Below are 20,153 nucleotides of genomic sequence, written 5' to 3'. Positions count from 1 at the left end.
AGGAGTTTCTTTGCAGAGGAAGGCTTTCTATAGGCTAGCAGTTTTGTTCACTCATTTCCTTTAGCAAAGAACCACTGATATTTTATTCAAACTTACTCCTGGGCAAAATCACAACCTGCCACGGGCCCCTGGAGCAGACCGCAAACAACCAAAATGGCAACAGTGAAATCTGTAAATGTCAAAGGTCCGTATTTGATGATTAATGAATATTACTGGTGTGCATAACTATAGCAGCCAAGATGTACTACAAGGTACTGCCGTGTCTCCATCTAAAGTAATAATCCGAGAAATGCCGTAATGCTAAATAGACCAATGAAACCTTTTCACTGAACCGCATATAATTCAGCAAATTCTTCTCCTCTAATTCTTATCAGTTGCACACAAACTGTTTTGCTCTAAGATGGGACTGACAGGGTGAACTGGAAAAAGGTTAAATATAAACCTGGAAATGCCACTAGCTAATTCCCCAGCCTCCCCCCGAGAGGAAGAGAGCAGGATGGACATCTGGCGGTAGATACTAACACGCAGGCCCCATCTGAGGCCTGGGTGCCAAAAAAGATAATGAAGAAGCTCGAATAAAAAATGCATTTAACTAAAATTAATTTCAGTCGTGAGACTCAGATTGAATTAAATTTTAAAATCAAATTATAGCCTTCACTTTAATAGAAAATTACAGTATGACTCTGACATTCATGAACAGAACATGACAAATGTAACTTACCTTTAAACCCTTCTTCTGGCATACACACTGGGGGGGGAAAAAGCCAAAATGAAAAGAGCGTCGTGACAGAGAGTAAAGATCACTTCAATTCCCAAAGACGGGAAGTTTAAAATAACTTCTAATTACCTTCCTCACCCACAATGATTACTTTTGAAGTTATGGATGACAATCATCAGATGACATTTTTTGTTTTTATTTTTATCCAAGTAATACATATGCATCATTTAGAAAGTCAAATGCTAGTAAGTAAGGGTTGTAATAACCGGAGCCAGCACTTTGCACGACTCCGGGAAAGGCCTGGAGAAAATCCTGTGACTGACGCCCTTGAGCGCTGGTCCCCCCCGCCCCCCCATTGCCACAGTCCAGAAGAAACCACTTTGGACTGCTGCAGCCACTTCTTATGGTATACAACCTCTTTACTTCTAAATAATATGCTTATATTGCTATTTCATTATTTTAGACAAGATCAAACAACTTCCTCAAGGAAATCTACCAGCTACCCATTCTCTTGACGCAGTGATTCTGCTGTTAAGCCCATCTCCAGTATTTACATTATTTTTAACTCTATTAATGCTGCTTGTAGCTGAACCCGTTGCTGTACTCTGGCTATCCTGATTGTGGGGCATGACTTTTTCGTCTCTGTACTGCGTTATGGACGTGTTTCATTTTCTCTGTACCATCTCCCACTCAAGTGTAAACTCTTAAAGATCTGTGAACCTCAGGACAGTCACGTATCACCTTCCCCCTTCCCTGTGGACACCCTTTTCCAAGCCTGCATCGTCCATTTCCTCTGGGCTCCTGTTTCCCACTCTGCTGACAGCTTTCAGTTCTATGCTCTCCTTCTTCAATTGTCTGGTGACTGCTAGCTGCCCGTTTCTGCCCAGTTAAGAACTCTGCTCAGGGGGCACTGGTGAGCTTCACTAGGTTACCTGGGAGATGAACCACTTTCTTTTTTATATCTGTAGGTTATTTTCTTGAACTGACCAGTTTCCCCAGAGTGGAATCTCCTCCTTCCTGTGTGGAGTTAAGAGATGGGCTGCCAGCGTTTGAACAAAGAGCTAGGGGATGGTCTCCCTATTTGGTACATAACGGGCCTCAGTCTCACCTTCCTAGTTTAAGTTCTTCAATGAGCTGAAACACATATTCTAGTTTCCATCTGAGGTGCAAGGGGAAGAGGCAGTGACACGGATGTAAAGGAAGGGGCTGTGAGAATCTGGGGGCAGTGAGTTGTCTAACTGCTTTTTTTTTATACAGTTTTCCAACCCAGTTTCCTGTTTTTAGGCGCACCCTCACACTCCCTTTCAGGGGTCTCTGGGCCCTCCAATTCCTGTGTGTCCGAGGCTCTGTGACTTGAATGAGCTTTGCTTCTTGCTGACCTCTTCCATCTGTAGGCTTGCAGTTATTTCTGTGTGTTTTTACCAGGTCAGCTAAATAATTACTACTCTTCTCTCTGCTTTCCATTTTCCAAATTTTTGTAGATGCCTTTCTCTATCTATGATTTTATGAGGTAAATAATTTAAGATTCTACCTTAACATGCAGCTTTTTTTTAAGGTTAGAAGTATTGCAGACTAAAGTTTCAACGTCTATAATTCTATCTTCTTCTAACAAGTTAATCAACATATTCCTAAAATAAATTCGTCTTTACCTTGCATGACATCATCCATTGCAGCATAATCTGCAATTGGTTCATCAGCCTAGAAAACAAATGAGGACAATTCAAAACCACAGGGGAGAGGCAGCCAGGAGGAGCAGCAGGCGCTGAGGTCTGGCCCAAGCGCCGACTACTGTGTGGTCACAAGACACAAATCCAAGCACTGTCCAGGAGAGAACTGGGTTCAAGCCACAGCCGGCGATGTCCAGGATTAACAAAGGATGCCCTGCCAGTAATGGGTCCACACTCATCACCCAGAAAACTGCACAATGTCTATGGCATGTTTTCCTGCTCCTAAAAGCACCTCTAGATTTAGAAATGTTTAGATACCAAGGTTACTAAACTTTGACTTAATGTGAGTTAGGATGCTGGTGGTGACCCAGTGATTTAGGTGGAAATAAAGTCACATTGGTCCTCTAAAAATATCGACTCGGTTAAAAATCCATTTTTGTCTCGCCTCACCACCAAGAACAAAATATCCATATCCTTGTTAGAGCAGAAGCCAACACTGAGCACAAGTTTATGGTGGGATTAGCTGGAAGTGACCAGTAGAGTCTGGCCGTCCATTGGAAGTATACGCCCGTTAGTAATCCAGGCTGTTTCTAGGATTTTAGACAGGCCTCTTAGGATCCAGCAACTCAACAGGTTTTCAAAGCAATTCCACAGAACTGACAGTTCCAAGAAAAGAAAGAAGTAAACAGAGGGAGGGGCAGGCGGTAGGGGAAGGGTGTGTGTAGTGTTGGCGGCAGATAAGGGTCTGCTCCATCATTTCCAGGGCCTAACTATCTCACTAGAACCGAGGCCTTGGGGTATGAGAAGCATCGATTTCACAGTTCAAACACCTGACATTTTACCATGTGATGCGGTGGTGTCTGGCACAGTGAGAATGCTCTGGCCACAAAGAAACAAGAAGCAAAGGGATGTGACAAAATCAGATAGGTACCTCTAGACATGAGTGCCACGGGGCTAACGAGGCTGGTTCAATTATTCATTATTTTCTTCAACAACTTCTCAGAAGCCCTACTTTCTAAAACACCTTCCACCTCTCCTACATCCATTCTACTCAAAGCCAGTTTCCAAACACTGGACAACAATTCCATGAAGACAACCAAAAGTATTTTGACTGTTGTGGCCAAGCCTCAGATCTGTGTGTTTCCTAGATCAACTGGCCGATGCCTTTAAGCCAAGAGGAAATGAGGAGATGCTTTAATAGTAGGACTATGGTTAGTTCCACTGATCCAGAAGTTAGAGAAGAGGCTCAATCTAGATCTATTTTTTTTTAAACAAAAATTATGAAAACCCCACAAGACCCAATGATGCTGTGACCTCCTCTAAGTCTCCATGGCTCGGCCAGAGCTGGAGAACACAGAAGCCAGCACAAATTCCCAGCTGTCACTTGTTATTACACCGTGATGAGGACCTGAGGCCACCGTAACCACCACTGCATACATTCACACATGGGTGTTCATCACCAAAACCTTGTAGAATTCCTCAGGTAGGGAAACTGTTACGTACCTTTAACAAAATGACAGATTCAGGAATGACACCAAGGGTGCCAAGGGTGGCACAGTCATCAGTTAAAATCTTTCCATCAATGGACAGGTTCTGGTCAAAAGGAGCGACTGAAAATGCATGCATGATCTGTGCCAAAAAAAAAAAGGAAAAAGTGTTTACTAATGAGAAAATGGAATTTCAGAATGAAGGAACAGGCCAAAGACACGGAGGCCTTTGGTACAGTAACACAAACCCTAAGTGCTAGGAGAATGCTTGAGTATAATATTATTACACAGGTCTGTTCAACCAGTAGGTATAGCTTTCCTGCTGTATGGAGCAGATCAGGAACAATGCTTTCCTAAGTGGCTCCATGCTGCTTGGTAGTGTGTGAGTGTGTGTGTCCATCTGTCTGTCTGAAATAAGGAAATGCAGAAGCCATTTCTACTGCCAGCCATTTGCCCTGTGCCAAAATTTCCTCCTTTCTGAGGCAGGCAATACCACCCCCTCAAAACCTATCTTTGGGAAAATGAAATGACACAAACACTGAGCACCTTTGAGAAAGGAGAGGAATAAATTATACTTCATTTACTTTATGACATCACAGGTGGATGGATTAGTAATTCGGAAAGCAAGTTTCCTCGGGGTTTAAGCAACTGTAAATGGGTAAGTCTAGAAGAAAACACTGACAGTTTTACAAAGCTTGTCATCCTATTAACTTGGAATTGCAGAGTCCCCTAGAGGAAAGGCTCCATCCAACATAAAAGCCTATTACATGCTTTTCAAAAAACCACCCGCCACCGCTGAGGATCACACGCATGCCCACCACAAACTCCGACACTGTCCAGGCTGCTGGCAAAAAGGTCACGTCTAGTTGAAGCTTTCAAAGCCAGCACCACTGGGCGGTGAGAATTACATTGCATTGCCCTTTGTTTTGACTCTGCCTGGATCACAGCGGTCCCCGAGGCAGGTGGGAGATGAGAGGAAGGACGCTGCAAAGGAACCGTGTCAGCAGAGCCCTCTTCGGGGGGTTCGCCCGAACAGCTGCTGCCTTCTAACAGCTCATTTGTGCAGGTGACACGCTCCTACATCGAGGTTATTTCTGCTGACTTTCTGACGGAATCTTCCATAATAGAAGCAGCACAGGCTTTTCAGACATCTTTATCCACAGGGGTTCTTTGTGCAGCGCAAAGGTTTTGAATGTTCGAGGTTTACCACTGACAGGCAGAAAGCCGGTGACAGAAGCAAGCCTTCTCAGATGTAAAAGGTACAATGACGGAGGAAAAATATGGTGCCAACATGTTTATTTTCAGAGCCGTGGGTTCAGCCGAGGGAAATACTGTTCCCAGGACAATCTGGATCGCATAACACCCTCAAAGGAAGCCTGTACTTTTGCCTCAATTACGATGATAAATATCAGCAACGAGAAAAAATGCATAACCGTTAAACTATGCCACATGAAAGTAGCAAAGAGGGAAATTTGGTCAACTTTTTGGATATATATCAGTGACTGAAACAGATTAGGGGCCAGATTTTTTTCACGGACATCTTGAATTTATCAGCCCCCTCGCCTGGGATTTGAGAAATACCACTGGCATGCTCACTTACAGTACTTCAGCATCGGTACCAAGAAATAACACTACCACGAAGCCTTTTCATCACGCCCACATTGCATTCATTGAACTGATTTGCAAAACAATGCATGTTTTGGGGGGATGGAGAGAAAATGATCTAAATGGACCTTTAAAAAACAAGTTAGAAAACACCGGTCTATAAAGAAGGTAACTTTAAAATTCTACCAGATAGACTTATCTGACACTAAAAATATTGTGATAAAAAGAATTTCTGACTCATTTGGGTGAATAAACAGTTAAGTAGCTGGCTTTGATTGCCCCTTAAATTTCACAGGTCCTGGTAATCGGCTCAAATACCTATTAAGTAGTCAAAGAAAAGCACACAGCACATAAAGTGAGAGAGCAATCATCCCGCAGCTGAGACATGTCAAGAAACGGCGCTCAGTGTTTCTCATTGGGAAGCCACCCAGAACTTGCTCAAATTTCAGAATCCAAAAAACACCTTCATCTTCATAGGAAGATTCTTGGTTATTCTGAAAACTTTGTTTTTTAAAAGAAAGAATTATTTTAATTTGGGGGCCTGCGGGCATTATTCTGAAATCAATAAAACCCTCTCTCAATGGCTTAATATAGAAGTGACAGAGGTCAACCTAGAAAAAAAAGCAGTTACACATATAAACACAGGTGGAAAGCAGGAATTGATGAAGCTCCTCTTAGTCCACAACATACTCAAAGGAATGTCATGTTGTCCTTACCTGAATTTTCAACTCTTTTAATGTCTGATTAGCAGAAACAAGAAGTGCTTTCTCACCGCGAACTTTTCTGTGTCGCATACTCCGCCGAATAACTTGCTTTTGATAGGCAATATAATTTTGATGGGATATCTTTTGCCTCTTTGTTCCTCCGTTGCTCTGTAATAAAGATCCGAAACAAAGAAAGCACTGAGATGATCCACAGTGGTTCACACTCACAAAATCCACCAGGAGAGCAAAAGCAATCTACGTACTGGTCCCTCAACCATCTGAAAGTCAATGTAAAAAGTGAGTAGAAATTCGTTCTACTTAGCAGGCTCACATAAAATTGAAAAAAGGATGAATGAGATATACCTCTAACTACGTGTAAGTGCCAAGATTTAAAAAAAAAATTATAAAAAGGACATTTAAAAGCAAAATGATACGTCTGACTTTAAATCAGAACACACATGATATACCGAAAAGCTTTAAGATTATTAATTTTTTTTAATCCTCACCTGAGGATGTGCTTATTGATTTTAGAGCGGAAAGGGGGGGAGGGAGAAACATCAATGTGAGAGAGAAACACCAACTGGCTTCCTCTTGTACGAGCTTCGATAGGGGATTGAACCTGCAACCTAGGTATGTACCCTCCCCAGGGGTCAAACCCGAAACATTTTGTTGTACGGGATGACACTCCAACCAACAGGGCTAAGATTATTAATTTAATTCATCATCCTAATTTGTTTGTATTAAAAACCAGAAAGAGACACTGTGACTTGACATAATCACAATATGTAACTTTGCCTATGAAATATTCTAGCAAAACCATTAAACCTGAATCTAATCTTTTAGACCCAACTTCCAAATTAGAGAAAACAGAGAGAATAGAGAAATGTTAAAATCAGTAACATAAGGAAGTCGTCAGCTGGGTCTAGAATGTGGGACAATCTACAGGAAATCGAACTGGTCTCTGTCGATGTCAAAAAGGAAAAAAGGGGGTGGGGGTGGGAAGGTAGGGTAACTATTCTAGATGTCCAGTCTGAACTGATCAAGAACACTGCGCGCTGCTTTGAGGGGAAATGTTGAAGACATGTCTGGGAGAGCTGGAGAGATCTGAGTGCGAATGATAGGACACTGTCTTCACTTCTGTGCTGGTTTAAGTACTTAGGTGTGACATGTCATGATGGACACGATTTACTTAAAGGCAGTTCAGCAAGAAAGTACAGGAATACACATGGGTACTATAACACATCTTATACTAGTCTAAGGAAAAAATAAGAGGAGACCAAACATCTTTCTATAAGACTTCTATAGATGCCTCACCAAGAGGTCAACAGAGTCAAGATTCTTCTGCTAGGCAGGCCAAGCAATGAAAGAAACAAGAAAGTTTTAAAGATTCCTTTTCCCTGGTTTTATGAAATGTGAATGAGAAACTGCGAGGCCCTGGCTCTGGATTCCGTGGTTGTCACTGTGTCAGCCATGCACAGCAGAGCAGCTGAGGGGGAGTTACGGACACAGATGCCACACGGTCATTACCACCGGAGTTCCGGAGATTCACGAAGCAGATCAGGATGCAACATGGAAGAGCACTGGCTAGGCACTGCGCAAGGCCAGGTTCAACGATAATAGTCATAAGGAAAAGTTAAGTAAACAGGGGAGTTAAAAAAAGTCAAAGCTGATGGAACATTTTTCTCAATCTTGACTGTTGAAAGAAAAGGTAAAACTGGGCCTGAATCCCACAATTAGGAATATAAGGGAAAATATCAAAAATATCAGATTTTACTTTAGAAATACACAACACAAACAAATAACAAAGCCCTGAGCATTAAACAAGATATATTTTTTAATGACTGACTTTAAATAGGACTAAAAGCTTTCCCCAGAATTATAAAAAAATAAATAAAAATCTACAGAATTTAAATCCAACTTATCTAACAAAACCAGCCCAGGGTTTTAGATGGCTTTCAGTTACCTAAGTGATAGCCAATACTGGGTGCATTATTAACCTAAATTGTAGGCAAGGTCAAAGTCAAAGGAACTGGGTTGATCTAGCTTAGAGAGAAGAGGAAAGGAGATTTGCTCATCTCCATTAAGGACAAGCAGAAATGCATCATTTTCCATTACAGGGATTTAAAACAGCAATTATAAAAGCTATCTACGTACTAAGATACTGGAACGTACAGATGAACCTTGAACACGGGTTTGAACTGTGCGGGTCCATTTAAACATGAATTTCTTTCTGTAAATACAGTAAATGTATTTTCTTTTCCTTACGATTTTCTGAATAATATTTTTTCTTTAGCTCACTTTATTATAAGAATACACTATACAATACATGTAACAGACAAAACATGTGCTAACCAACTATTTACATTATTGGTAAGCCCTTCCAGTCAACACTAGGCTATTAGGAAAGTTTTGGGGGAGCCAAAAGTTATATGTGAATTTTCAACTGTGCAGGGGGTCAAAAGCCCTAACCCCAGTGTTGCTCAAGGGTTAACTCTGTTATAAAGAGAAGGTTTGAGGAGGTTGACGTTCTGAAAAGGCCTGACATTCCAGGACTCCTCTTTCCTAAAGAAGTAAGGTTACACTTGAGATTTTTTTGTGTGGGACAAGAACTATTTAAAACATTTTAGAGTATTACAACATCCAAACAAGGAGACAGAAGACAGAAGAAAATTATAAAGTAAAAAATGTAATTATAGCATAAAAAGCAATGTTTCCCAACATTCTCTATCATATTTGCAAATGTGAAATCTGTTGTCATCCACAACTGAGAAGAATTCCACATTCACTTTTGTAAATTGCTGTGGTTATGACCATAATGAATAAAACTACATATTCAAAAAAGTCAGCTTCCCCAAAAATCTCAATCACTTGAAAATGTAAAGAGTTTTCTAAATACTTCTTAGGCTGAAAAACAAAGCTTGAAATAATAGAAACTAAGGCCAATAAGAACATACATATCCAGCTTTACAAACTAATTTACCAAAAGAAGAGAAAATGAGTTTGTGTCACAGGTAATTAAAAAAAAGATGACATTCCCAACTGAATATTAAACCATACTCCCAAGAGATAATAATTACAACAGTATAGTACTGCCAGCCAAGAAAATAAAAGGGAATGTAGTCCTAAATCAGGATGGGTATGTACACACACACACACACACACACACACACACACACACTTTTAATATATCAACTACAAAAGCAAACAGACTTGACTGTAGATCTGTGACATGGAAGATGGACCGTATATGGAGATGGGACATGAAAAAGTTGACAACAAACAAGTTACAAGGAAAAAAGATAGGTTTGCAAACACCTTCAAGAGACATATTATTTGACTCTGTAATCTCAAAACCCATCCCAAGGAACAGAAGGCATACATGTACGTAGATTTTAATAAGGGCATTATTTACTGTAGGAAAATATTGCCTCACAGCTGAAAGCCTGCATTCCTATAAAATGCGTAGATCCGAACTGGCACTGAAGCCAGGGGCCCCCGAATGCTGACTGACTGAAATACAAATCTGGTAGGACAGGTTTAAGGAGAGAGGCTCATCGCCATCAGCAGGGTGGTGCCCAAAAGCACACGATTTTGCTCTTTCATAGGTGTTTTACAGTTAACATTTATAAGATCTGACAGCCACGGAAGGCAAATGCTGACATCTCTCTCTGCCAAATGGGAAACTACAAATAACACTTAGCTCAGGGGGACCAAATTCCAAGTTAAAGAGGGCTTTTCAGACTTTCTCCATCAATGTTAAGAATGAAGTAGCAGGGCCAGTGTGTACGGACAGGCCAACCAGCCCAGAGAGCTCTGCTCTAACAGATACAGCAGATGACCACTGCAACACTCCCTCAGAGAGAATGCTGACTATAATTTGACTCTACTGCCTTTTGGCACAAAGAGAAAATAAACCTCTCACCTGTTAAAACTAAACTCTGGTTAGAGTGGAAATGCCATGAATTTAAGGTATCCACCGAATATCCTGGAACAGAGTGGTCTGACTTTTGGAGAAGCTGAAGCTTGGCTACATCACACATCGACCACGTTGATCTGGTCATCTGTCTACTTAGAGACCTAAAAATCTCATCTGTAAACTCCATTATTAAATCTACTATTTATTTTACATATAACGAAGGAATCTGGGATAACTAATTTTTTCATACTTAAGGATTCCATGATTAAGCAACAAACCAAGGTATGGGTCTCGTTTTAGTCTTCTTTCCCAGCTAAAAATTTAATTGTTACATTAGTTCTGGAGTAATGTCGTCCGCAGCTTTGCATGAGAAATCAGGATGGCTGTGGAGCGCCAGCAAAGCTAAGGAAAGGAACAGCAAGGGAGCGGCGAGCCACGCCCCACACGGCGCGGAGCGGCTCTCCCCCGCAGCAGAAGGCACGACAACGACAAGCAGCTGCGGCACGTACTTGATTGAAATCTGGGTCTTTTTCTCCATCTGGTTTGGCCTCTTCCTTGTCTTCCTCTGCTTCGGAACTGCTCACGTTCAGCTCCGGAGCCGAGTCCTTCATCACCTGAATGAGAGGGAGGCGGAGAGCGGGGTCAGGCTCTGGGACGACGCGCTGCGGGCGCTGACTGCCCGCCTTTATCATCGAGGGGCCACAGGCCGGGGGATCAAGACTCGGGGGCTCTCTGTCTCTGTACTTTGAACATGTTAGTTTTTATCCTACGACTTCTTCTTATGCGTAATGCAGTCACCATGCACGTAAGCGATCTCTACAGAACAGTGACTGTTACGGGGCTGTTACAATGACGTTACTTCGCAGAAGTGCAGAGACGCTCTACATTTTCCCTAGCACACTGACTGTCAGGCCTTTTCAGGGTTCAAATGGCGTACACAGCAGGAGTCACGATGCTCCTTAAGACTGAGGTGACGATCCAATGTCACCCCAATAAATTCAATTAAAAACAATTTTTTTAAAAGACTGAGAAAATGAAAGGCTCTTTGCCCGATGAAATACTGCTGTTAAACTCAAATAATAAAACCTTAGCTCAAGTGGGTACTATTTTATACTAGATAACAACATATACATGTACTAACAACAGGTACAAAAGACTTAAGAAAATTTCAAGGGGAAAAACTGAGACATTTATGCTCATTAACTTTATTTTCTCATTAATAACTAGCTAAATCCACATAAAATAACTATTATTCACTTTCAAATTGTTTAATTTTAATTCTTAGGAAGTGAAGACCTTAGTTCAACTCGTAAAGCAGAACCCTGGACCTTTACAGCATACTTAGTAAGTCGCCTTCTATAACAATGTGTTTGGTAGCTATCGAATAAAACGTATTCTATTTTCTCTTAATTCCAAAAACCTTGGAATCAAATTAATAAGATGTCCAGAGATCTGGGTCAGGATCTACCTAAGTTATCCCCAATAACAAATTTTTTAAATGCTCCAAATCCAACCCATAGCAAGTTTTAACACCTCTGCCCCAAAATTATACCCAAATCAATCCACTTCACCTTCGCTTATAAATCAAGGCTCTAAATTGGCCTTCCTACCCTGTTATGCTCCACCAACTCCAAGCACAGTGGCCAGGACGACCCTTTCAGACCTTTTCAAAGCATAAATCAGATCATACCATAATCTTGCCTGAAACTCTCCAGTGGCTTATATCTTAGAATAAAATCCCAAATTCTTGGTATGTACAAAGTCTGACAGCAGTTGGTCCCTCATCCCATCACTATCCTTCCTTGGGACAAACTTCACTCTAGAACAGTGCTATCCACTTTGGAATCCAAGGGGCCACATGTGGCTATTTCAATTTTTTAAATTTCTTTTTTATGTAGGAGAAATATACTACTACTCAACCTCTACTGTAAGGCTGGCAGCCCTGAGAACTCCTTTGCTAATGTAGCATGTTATGGATGTGTTCCTGCTCCCAAAGCAATGAGGAGCAGACATTATTTCCACATGCAAGATATTTAAATGAACTAAAAACCCAGTCTCTCAGTCACCTAGCCATAATTCAAGTGCTCCCCAGTCACGTGTCCAGATACAGACCATTTCTCTCATTGTGGAAGGTTCTATTGGACAGCGCTGCTCTGGAAACGACGGTGTTCGCTCTAAGGCTTGGGCATACCAGACTTACCCCTATGGCCCTTCCCTTTGCTTGGATACTCTTCCTAGGCTGGATCCAAGTCGCCTTTCCTGTCTACTTCCTATCTACACTGTACCCTCCACCTCGATCGGCCTCTCACTTTACCCTGCTACATTAACTCCAAAACACTCCTCCCTGCTCCGTGAAATCGAATAAATTTATGGGTTACAGGTTTATATATTTATGGGTTCATTCTTGACCTTCCTCGGTAGGTACAAATATCCCTGAGGGACTGTACTTTGTCTTCAAACTGTATCCCCAGCAGTAAAACCATTCCGGGCACACAGGTAACATTCAATAAGTATTTGTATGTTGAGTAATAACTGAGTAAATCCACATACAATCACTTAACTGTTTTCAATTTGTATCTAAGTTTAATTCTTATACCAAATAGTGCCAAGGAAACAAAAATGTGCTCCTAGGCTGTCCCCAGTGAAACTCTAACAGCAAGTCAAGAGGCAGCTTGGCTGCCACCAGTCATGGCCAAAGGAGGCCGGTACCTTTTTATTGTCCACGACTTTGTGGACATAGATGGTGGCTTGAGTGTACTCTCGCAGGTCCCTCTGCTGCTGGCACAATAAGCCCTCTCTGCATTCCGGACAGAGTTCTGAAGAAAAGTGAAAGAGAAGTGACTGAGGACTTACTGTCCAAGAACCAAAGCTCTAAAGCCACAGACCAAAGTTACTAGTGAGTATTCATTCAACAATCGCTTGTATTTTCTATTAATTGTTGTACTGTTACGTGCAAATAGTAGTAATAAGGACACCCATTTACTATCGACAGATTGACACGCGAATAATGATACAATCACGTGGCAGCTCCCACCTGGGGAGTATTAGTGTGAACTGCGGCGCCACCTTTCACTTTAAGCAGAGGCCACAATGGTGACATGCTCCTCCTTCCCCCGACAGTGTCAGCTTTTCACTACACAAGCCAAGGGCAGCATGAACACTTACTAGGCTCAGAAATATACTGTGTTTCTGAAGGGTTTACGTCGTTCACTTCGGTTCTTGTGATTTTAATTACATGATCCACAACGAAGAGCTTTTGTATCATTTGCCACTCACTGGGCCATATGAGAGCTATACTGTGCAAAAAAACACAACATGCCTTAAGACACATGGAAACTAAGAGAACTGACATCATTCATTAGTCTCCTAAGCCCAAATCATCACAACCACCATTTCATACAAAGGAACCAGAGGGGAAAGATACATCATCGTCAACGAGGAATGGTAGATTTCTCACATTAACGAATGCTACAGAAGCAGAGAAACGAAATGGACTGGAGCTACATGAATCAACATGGTTAAATCTCAAAAACCTAAGAAGTTAGCTGCAGAAGGGTAAATATAGCATGATGCCATTTATACAAAATTTTTTAATTTATTTAATCCTCACCTGAGGATGTATTTTTACTGATTTTAGAGAGGGTGGGTGAGGGGGGAGGGAGAGAGAGAGAAACATCATTTGGTTGCCTCCTGTAAGAGCCACGACCAGGGATCAAACCTGCAACCTGGGCACGGCCCTGACCGGAACCGAACCAGCAATCTTTCGGTGCACAGAGTGACGCTCAACCAGTGGAGCCACACTGGCCAGGGCCAAAAAAAAAATAATTTCAACCATGCAAAAAATTACTGTATGTATATATTTTTTTTAAAAACGAAATACTTTCTGAGACTAATAACCCTCAAATCAGGACAGCGGTTACTATGAGTCAGGAATAGAGAAAGAAGGAAGAATGGGAGAAAGTACAGAGGGCCCTCAATTATATTTGAATTGTTTAACTTTTAAACTGGTTGGTGGCTCATTTATTTGTTTTATTATTATAGATATTTTCCTGGGTGCCTGGTATTTACAACAACAAAACAAACAAAAAAAGAAAGAAAAAGAGTTGAGGGGAAAACCTAGCTTCATCCCAGAGGAATATTTACTTATGTGTTTCAATTTTCTTTTCATGGTTTACAGGCAAGGTCAGAGGTATTCTACCTTCTCTTATATAGCTATTTTTAAATTATTTCAAAAGACAAACTGGTAACATCAGGGGTGAATTTCACAGATGAGCCCTTTTGGAACCACCTGAGGAGTGGAACAAAATATTGGTCTTAAGACCCTACAATTCCAGCTCAGTGCCATGCTGTCTTCCTCCTCTCTATTTTATGAAGCCTGGTGGCTACAGATAAAAAACTACAAGCGAGACCCTGGGGATTATGTGATCCTGGGGAAGAAGGCCCCCCAGAGACACTGTTACCAGCAGCTTGAAAGGAGAAAGCAGGGCTCCAGGAAGAAGAAACACAAAAGGAAAGGCGCCCGAGGTCAGCCTCTTGCCTGCTATGGACTCTTTCTTTTTAAAACAAAATGCTCGCTCTAGAAGAGCGCATATAAAAGAGAAAAAACACACACAACATAATTCAGCAAAGGACCAGATTCTTAAAATGACTTTACGGCAGATGAGACATTTACTAATCATTAGGAACAGAAAAATCACATGAAGAGAAGAAACTCACAGTTTAGAATCTTCTTTGGTCATGGAAGCAAATGTAAACATGAGTCCCCCGTGGGGACACAGAAGAGCACTGTTTCCGACCGATGACACAGGACTACACCTGGTAGGTTTCCTACTCAAATGAGACAAGGAGGATCAATGTGCTTCACTACTGCATGAGTAAAGAGAAAATTAAGATAATTATCTAGAAATGAGAAATATACTTAAGAGGATATTGGTAATAAAACATTTCTTGAGTATTCCTTTAACTTAAAAGAAAGCTTTCAGTACATGCAAGTAAAAGTAACTAAAAAGATATCATGATCAGAACCCACGAATTCTTAAAAACATTAAAATCACAAACACTCCCCTGCCCCAAAAAAAGGGAAATAGAAAAATTTCGGATTGTACCTCACAAATTTCCGCCACTCTTCTACAAAGAACTGTGACACAATGTAGAGGACATCCGTATCCTAGAACAGAAAGGTGACATGCAGGAATCCACTAATTCACTGCGTCCTTAACACAAATCCTCTAGGGGAATATGTCTGTTCATGGGCTATGGTTTTCCTTTTTAAAGCTTTATGAACAGAACAGAAACACAGCCCGATACCAAGGAGAGCTAGAGTAAAGCCCCCTGATTAGTTAAAAACTAAACAAAGGAGAATCAGAGACCCTCTGGGGTTGTTTTGGAACAGTACATCAGGAATGTGGGGGTAAGGGGAGGAATTTGAAAGAGCCTTTAAAAAATAGGATGAATTCTATTGTTGGTGGGGATCATTATACCTCTGGCCAGTTACTAAGACAAGGTCTGCTTTTGTCCTGGAACAAATTCGGGAGAGAAGTCTTTTGCTCATTCGCAATCATCTTATGTAAGGCTTCGTTTTCTTCCCCTTCTCTTTCCAGAATCTGAAAGAGAACAGAGCAATCAACCACCTCCTGCTGACAGCTCGGGGCTTGCCTCCTCCCCACACCCCCACCCGAAGAACAAGGTGACAAGCACTCCCAGCACGGCCTCCAGTACCTTGCACTGCGAACAGCATTCTCTGTAACTTGGAAACTCAGGAGCCTTTGGAAAGTACTGTTGCAGTTTGCTCCAGGCCTCTTGAGAAACAAGCCGCCTTTCGTTTTCAGATATGCACAACTCCCCTGAGTTAAAAAAAAAAAAAAAAAAATTACATTAAAAAAAAAGCTACAGTCAATGTATAGCCTCCAAAAAGATACTTCCTATTTCTTAAACCCAAGAAAAATATTCTCTTCCATCTTTTCTAAAGTGTTCAATTCTCTCTTTCCTTAGTTTCAAAAATCTCCAAATTTTTAATTTCATCTAATTCTAAAGGAAACATTCCTTTATGGCCTTCATCTAGATCTGTGGTTGAAAATCCAGGTGATAAAAACAAATGTATGAGACGAGAGCCATGCATTCCCTATCCTTCTTCCTGCCAGTGAAAGGGGCCTCCGCCCACACTCATCTCTCAGTTTCCTGCAGACTGTATTTTCTCCCATTTGATTGTGTTACCTTACTGAAATCCTCCTGAATTAAAATGGTATATTTTCAAGGTGGGGTCCAATGCTCTCAGGGCCATTCTCTTAAGTTTACCGATTCAAAGTTAAGTAATAAAGCAATCCACTGTACAACTGGTAAACTGTCTCCAGATAAGATCTCATTAGTTTGCTACTGCCATCACCCCAGTCCCTCTGGATCCTTAAAAATCCCCGAAGAGAAAAGGAACAGTATAGTCACCACCACCCTTCCTGTTCTCGGAAGGTCTCACAACGCCCAGATGGCAACAACCTGCAACGTCGGCAGCCCTGCCTCCGTTTACTGTGTTGACACACCTACATCTCGCTTTCCAGGGTCTTCCCCCAACCCTCTCATACATTTGTGGTTCTAGTTTTCATTGTTCCAGCTGTTCCCGATTGTTAAATTAATGAACTGTACTTTGTACCTTTATGGGTCATTACCCAGAAAACCAACTTTAAGTTTCCAAGGCCTTATGCTTTTCTACCCTCACTGACCAGGTACCTGCATGTTTGTTAAGAGTAACAAAGCCAGGAGCTTTCTAAATACAGTATCATCATTCTTTGCTTCAGATGTTTTACACAATAAACAAACTGAGAATCAGAGAAATTAATATACCCAGGTCACCACAGCTAGTGAGTGATGAAGCTGGGCTATGAACCCAGGTCTGTCTCATTCAAGCCCCATAGTTCTAATACCTAGAAATACATACATCTCTCATTGAGCTTTGAATAATCCCAAGAAAACATGACTTTGCTTTAATAAACTTAATACCAGAGAAAACTACGTCACAATGTAAAGTTTAACTTTCTTTCTGAGTAGGCCATTAACTTAAATTTCCTCTGAAGCTATAAAAACCTACTCCAACATGCCTACCCTCAGACACATTTAGGGAATTTTTGTAAAAGATTAATTGGGTTATCAAGCCCTAATACAGCATGTCTTTATAGTGAAATATAATGCAGCCACAATAAGGATTAAGGTAGATTTCTACGACCTAATTTTTTACAAGAGTTCCAAAGCAACTAAAATTTTAAAATGGTTTCCTTTTTTGTTCTTCTTCTTTAAAACTACTCTTCCTCTGTGTGTAAGTGGTATAATGCAATTGGTTTTAAAGGGGGGTAGAGCCCTGGCCCGGAACTCAGCTGGGTAGAGTGTTGTCCTGATACACCAAGGTTACAGGTTCAATCCTCAGTCAGGGCACATACAAGAAGCAACCAATGATGCATAAATAAGTGGAACCACAAATCAGTGCCCCCCCCCCCCCCCCCACCAAAGTCAATAAAAAAAAAAAATCCACCCTGGCCAGGTGGCTCTTTGTTGGATGGTCATCTGGTACACCAAAAAAGGTTGTGCGATGACTCCCAGTCAGGGCACATCCCTAGGGGTCGGGTTCAATCCCCAGTTGGGCAGAGATGGGAGGCAACTGACTGACTGATGTTTCTCTCTCACTGATGTTTCTCTTTCTCTTTCTTCCCCACCCCCTACCCCTCTCTCTAAAATCAACTTAAAAAAATAAACAAAATATTTTTAAGGGGGGAGAGAAAGAAGGAAAAAATAACACAAACACACATTTCGATAGGATTCAATAGACACTATGAATGTACGGCTTGTTGTTCTGATGTGGGAGTACTTTTACTTATTGACTGACAGTAATGTTTTCTGTGCAATACTCATGATTAGAAAAAAACAACCCAAATTTATTTGTGAAATCAAAGAAGCATTCTTTATTTATTTATTTATTTTTTATATATCTTTATTGATTTCAGAGAGAGGAAAGGAGAGGGAGAGAGATAGAAACATCAATGATGAGAGAGTCATTGATCAAGTCTGCAACCGGGCATGTGCCCTGACCAGGAATCGAACCCCTATCGCCTGGATGCTAGGTCGACGCTCAACTGCTGAGCCACGCCCGGCCGGGCCAAAGAAGTATTTTAATAACTCACTTTGCTGCAGTGTACTTGGTAATAACTAAAGTCCTCCACCCTAACTTCTTAGCCATGTATCTAAACTTAGTTTCATATCATTTTAATAACACCATGATTTAATATGAGTATTACTTATGACCTCACGATAATCAAGTTTTACCTGTGACATGAGTTTTTAGGAATTAGACTTGTATCCTGCAATAAATAACAGTCACTTGCATTCGGAAAGGGAAAGCCAATCCACTGAATCTATCCTGTAAGCAACATTTCTCAACATTAGAGCAAACCAGTCATGAGAGATTTAATTCACCAAACATAATTGGATAACCTAATCCCCAAAGATTCTTCTGGTAAAAATAGAAATCCAGTTAGCAATAGGCTTAGATTCTGGATAAATAACTTCTCCTTCAAAATCTAGTTCAAACTATCATAATTTGGGCCATAGAACAACCGAAGAATGTGAAACAGAACAAAGCACTGCCCACCTGTTAAGCAAAGGAGATATAATAAACAAGTTAAGTTATATAAAACTTATCTAGCCAAATGAACATAAAATTAAATAGATAGGAAGGCCTGATTACACGCAATATCTGCAATAAATGCCAAAGTCTATGGTAGTAGTAAATCTCCTAATGGAATATAATCCAGTGATTAATTCACATAAAACCTGCCATATGTTATATATACACATGGCATAAATACATGAGGATTTTGTTATAAAAATAAGAAAATTCAAAACAAGGACTTCTAGATAAAAACAATGTTTTAAAACTGCATTTACTGTCAGTTGCCTCTTGAAACACCGATAAACCCCAGTAAAGGGATTTTTAAAAAGATATAAAATCTTAATGATGGATAAAAAGAACAGAGAGGGAACAACAACAACAATTTTAGAAGCTTAAAAGCAGACAGATGAGACACATGAAAAATGAATTCTAAATTGGCAAAAGTCAAGAAGTCACTAGATTTACCACACTGCGGAACTGCCCACAAAGCCCAGAAACTGGGCACTCGGAAGTATGGGTGGAGTTAAAAAAAATAGGAGAATAGATTAAAAGTCTACTTAAGAGGCACTACACATTTTCAGTCCCCCTCCTCTATACAGATAACTGCCCCTCTGCCCACTAAAGACCACAAGCTTCTCGGACGATATAAAATCTAAGGCCTCTGCACCAGGGCACAAGGATGAATGAGGCAATGCGCTGAGAAGGGGAAAAGGAAAGGTTTCCACACACTGTGCCGAGACTCCCATGCCCTCTTCTCTCTGCTACCCCAGAACAGCGACAGCCATGCCTGCATTTTCCAGGCAGGACATGGAAGACGCCTGTGGAGAAATGTGAGCAGCCCAAGAGCAGACACCGGCACTGGGAACTCCCCAGCGAACAGCCCAGCCAGGGCGCCCTAACAGCAGGGCCCTCCTAAACGCACACGGCCTCCGCAGAGCACCTGGCCAACAAGTGAGGCAGGGCCCGCACCAGCGCGGGGCAGTGGGAGATGCCAGTGAACACTGGGGACAAAGATCTTACAAGCCACCAGAAATGGAATGAAAGAATTACCTACGAATATGGACAAATGGCACAATGAGCGAGAGAGCAAGTCCTTCAAAGTTTTAAAGGAAAGTAATCTGAGACAATTATGTACCTAGGCAAAACTATCCACTAAACGTGGTGACCTTGAGCAAGACTCTCGCCTCTCTATGCCTCAGCTGACTTACTTACTAGTACAATGGGTATGACAGTAATACTGGCCTCTCAGCATTGCTGCATAAATGAGTTAACATCTATCTACACACTTAGGAAACTGTCAGCATGTGTGTGTAAACACTCAGTAAATGCCCACTATCACCTTACTACTACTCGTACTTTAGTACCACCACATTCCAGGAACAAATTTTAATATAAACCTAATGAGT

The 20,153-nt window shown here is 41.2% G+C and overlaps 1 protein-coding gene and 1 non-coding gene across 6 annotated transcripts in view; both read right to left on the bottom strand.

Annotated features, from left to right (window-relative positions):
* USP48 (ubiquitin specific peptidase 48) overlaps window positions 1–20,153 on the bottom strand; it is a 59,205-nt gene that overhangs the window by 2,913 nt on the left and 36,139 nt on the right. For 4 of the 5 annotated variants that reach the window (XM_016214620.2, XM_016214621.2, XM_016214622.2 and 1 more), the window contains exons 16-26: window positions 15,816–15,940; window positions 15,578–15,700; window positions 15,203–15,264; window positions 14,814–14,924; window positions 13,263–13,393; window positions 12,807–12,913; window positions 10,607–10,711; window positions 6,194–6,349; window positions 3,889–4,014; window positions 2,368–2,416; window positions 722–748 (exon numbers count right to left, since the gene is read on the bottom strand). In XM_016214620.2, the coding sequence (XP_016070106.1) occupies window positions 722–748; window positions 2,368–2,416; window positions 3,889–4,014; window positions 6,194–6,349; window positions 10,607–10,711; window positions 12,807–12,913; window positions 13,263–13,393; window positions 14,814–14,924; window positions 15,203–15,264; window positions 15,578–15,700; window positions 15,816–15,940 (1,122 nt within the window). Of the gene's footprint in view, window positions 1–721; window positions 749–2,367; window positions 2,417–3,888; window positions 4,015–6,193; window positions 6,350–10,606; window positions 10,712–12,806; window positions 12,914–13,262; window positions 13,394–14,813; window positions 14,925–15,202; window positions 15,265–15,577; window positions 15,701–15,815; window positions 15,941–20,153 lie in introns of those variants that run through there. The other variant, XM_016214624.2, reaches the window with a different exon arrangement.
* LOC148092343 (small nucleolar RNA U109) lies at window positions 11,988–12,125 on the bottom strand. The gene has a single exon (XR_015715074.1). It is a non-coding gene; the product is annotated as a small nucleolar RNA U109 (small nucleolar RNA).

This window comes from Miniopterus natalensis, chromosome 9 (assembly GCF_054644295.1).
Source record: "Miniopterus natalensis isolate mMinNat1 chromosome 9, mMinNat1.hap1, whole genome shotgun sequence".
Taxonomy (NCBI): Eukaryota; Metazoa; Chordata; class Mammalia; order Chiroptera; family Miniopteridae; genus Miniopterus; species Miniopterus natalensis.
This window is presented reverse-complemented; position numbering and strand designations above follow the sequence as displayed.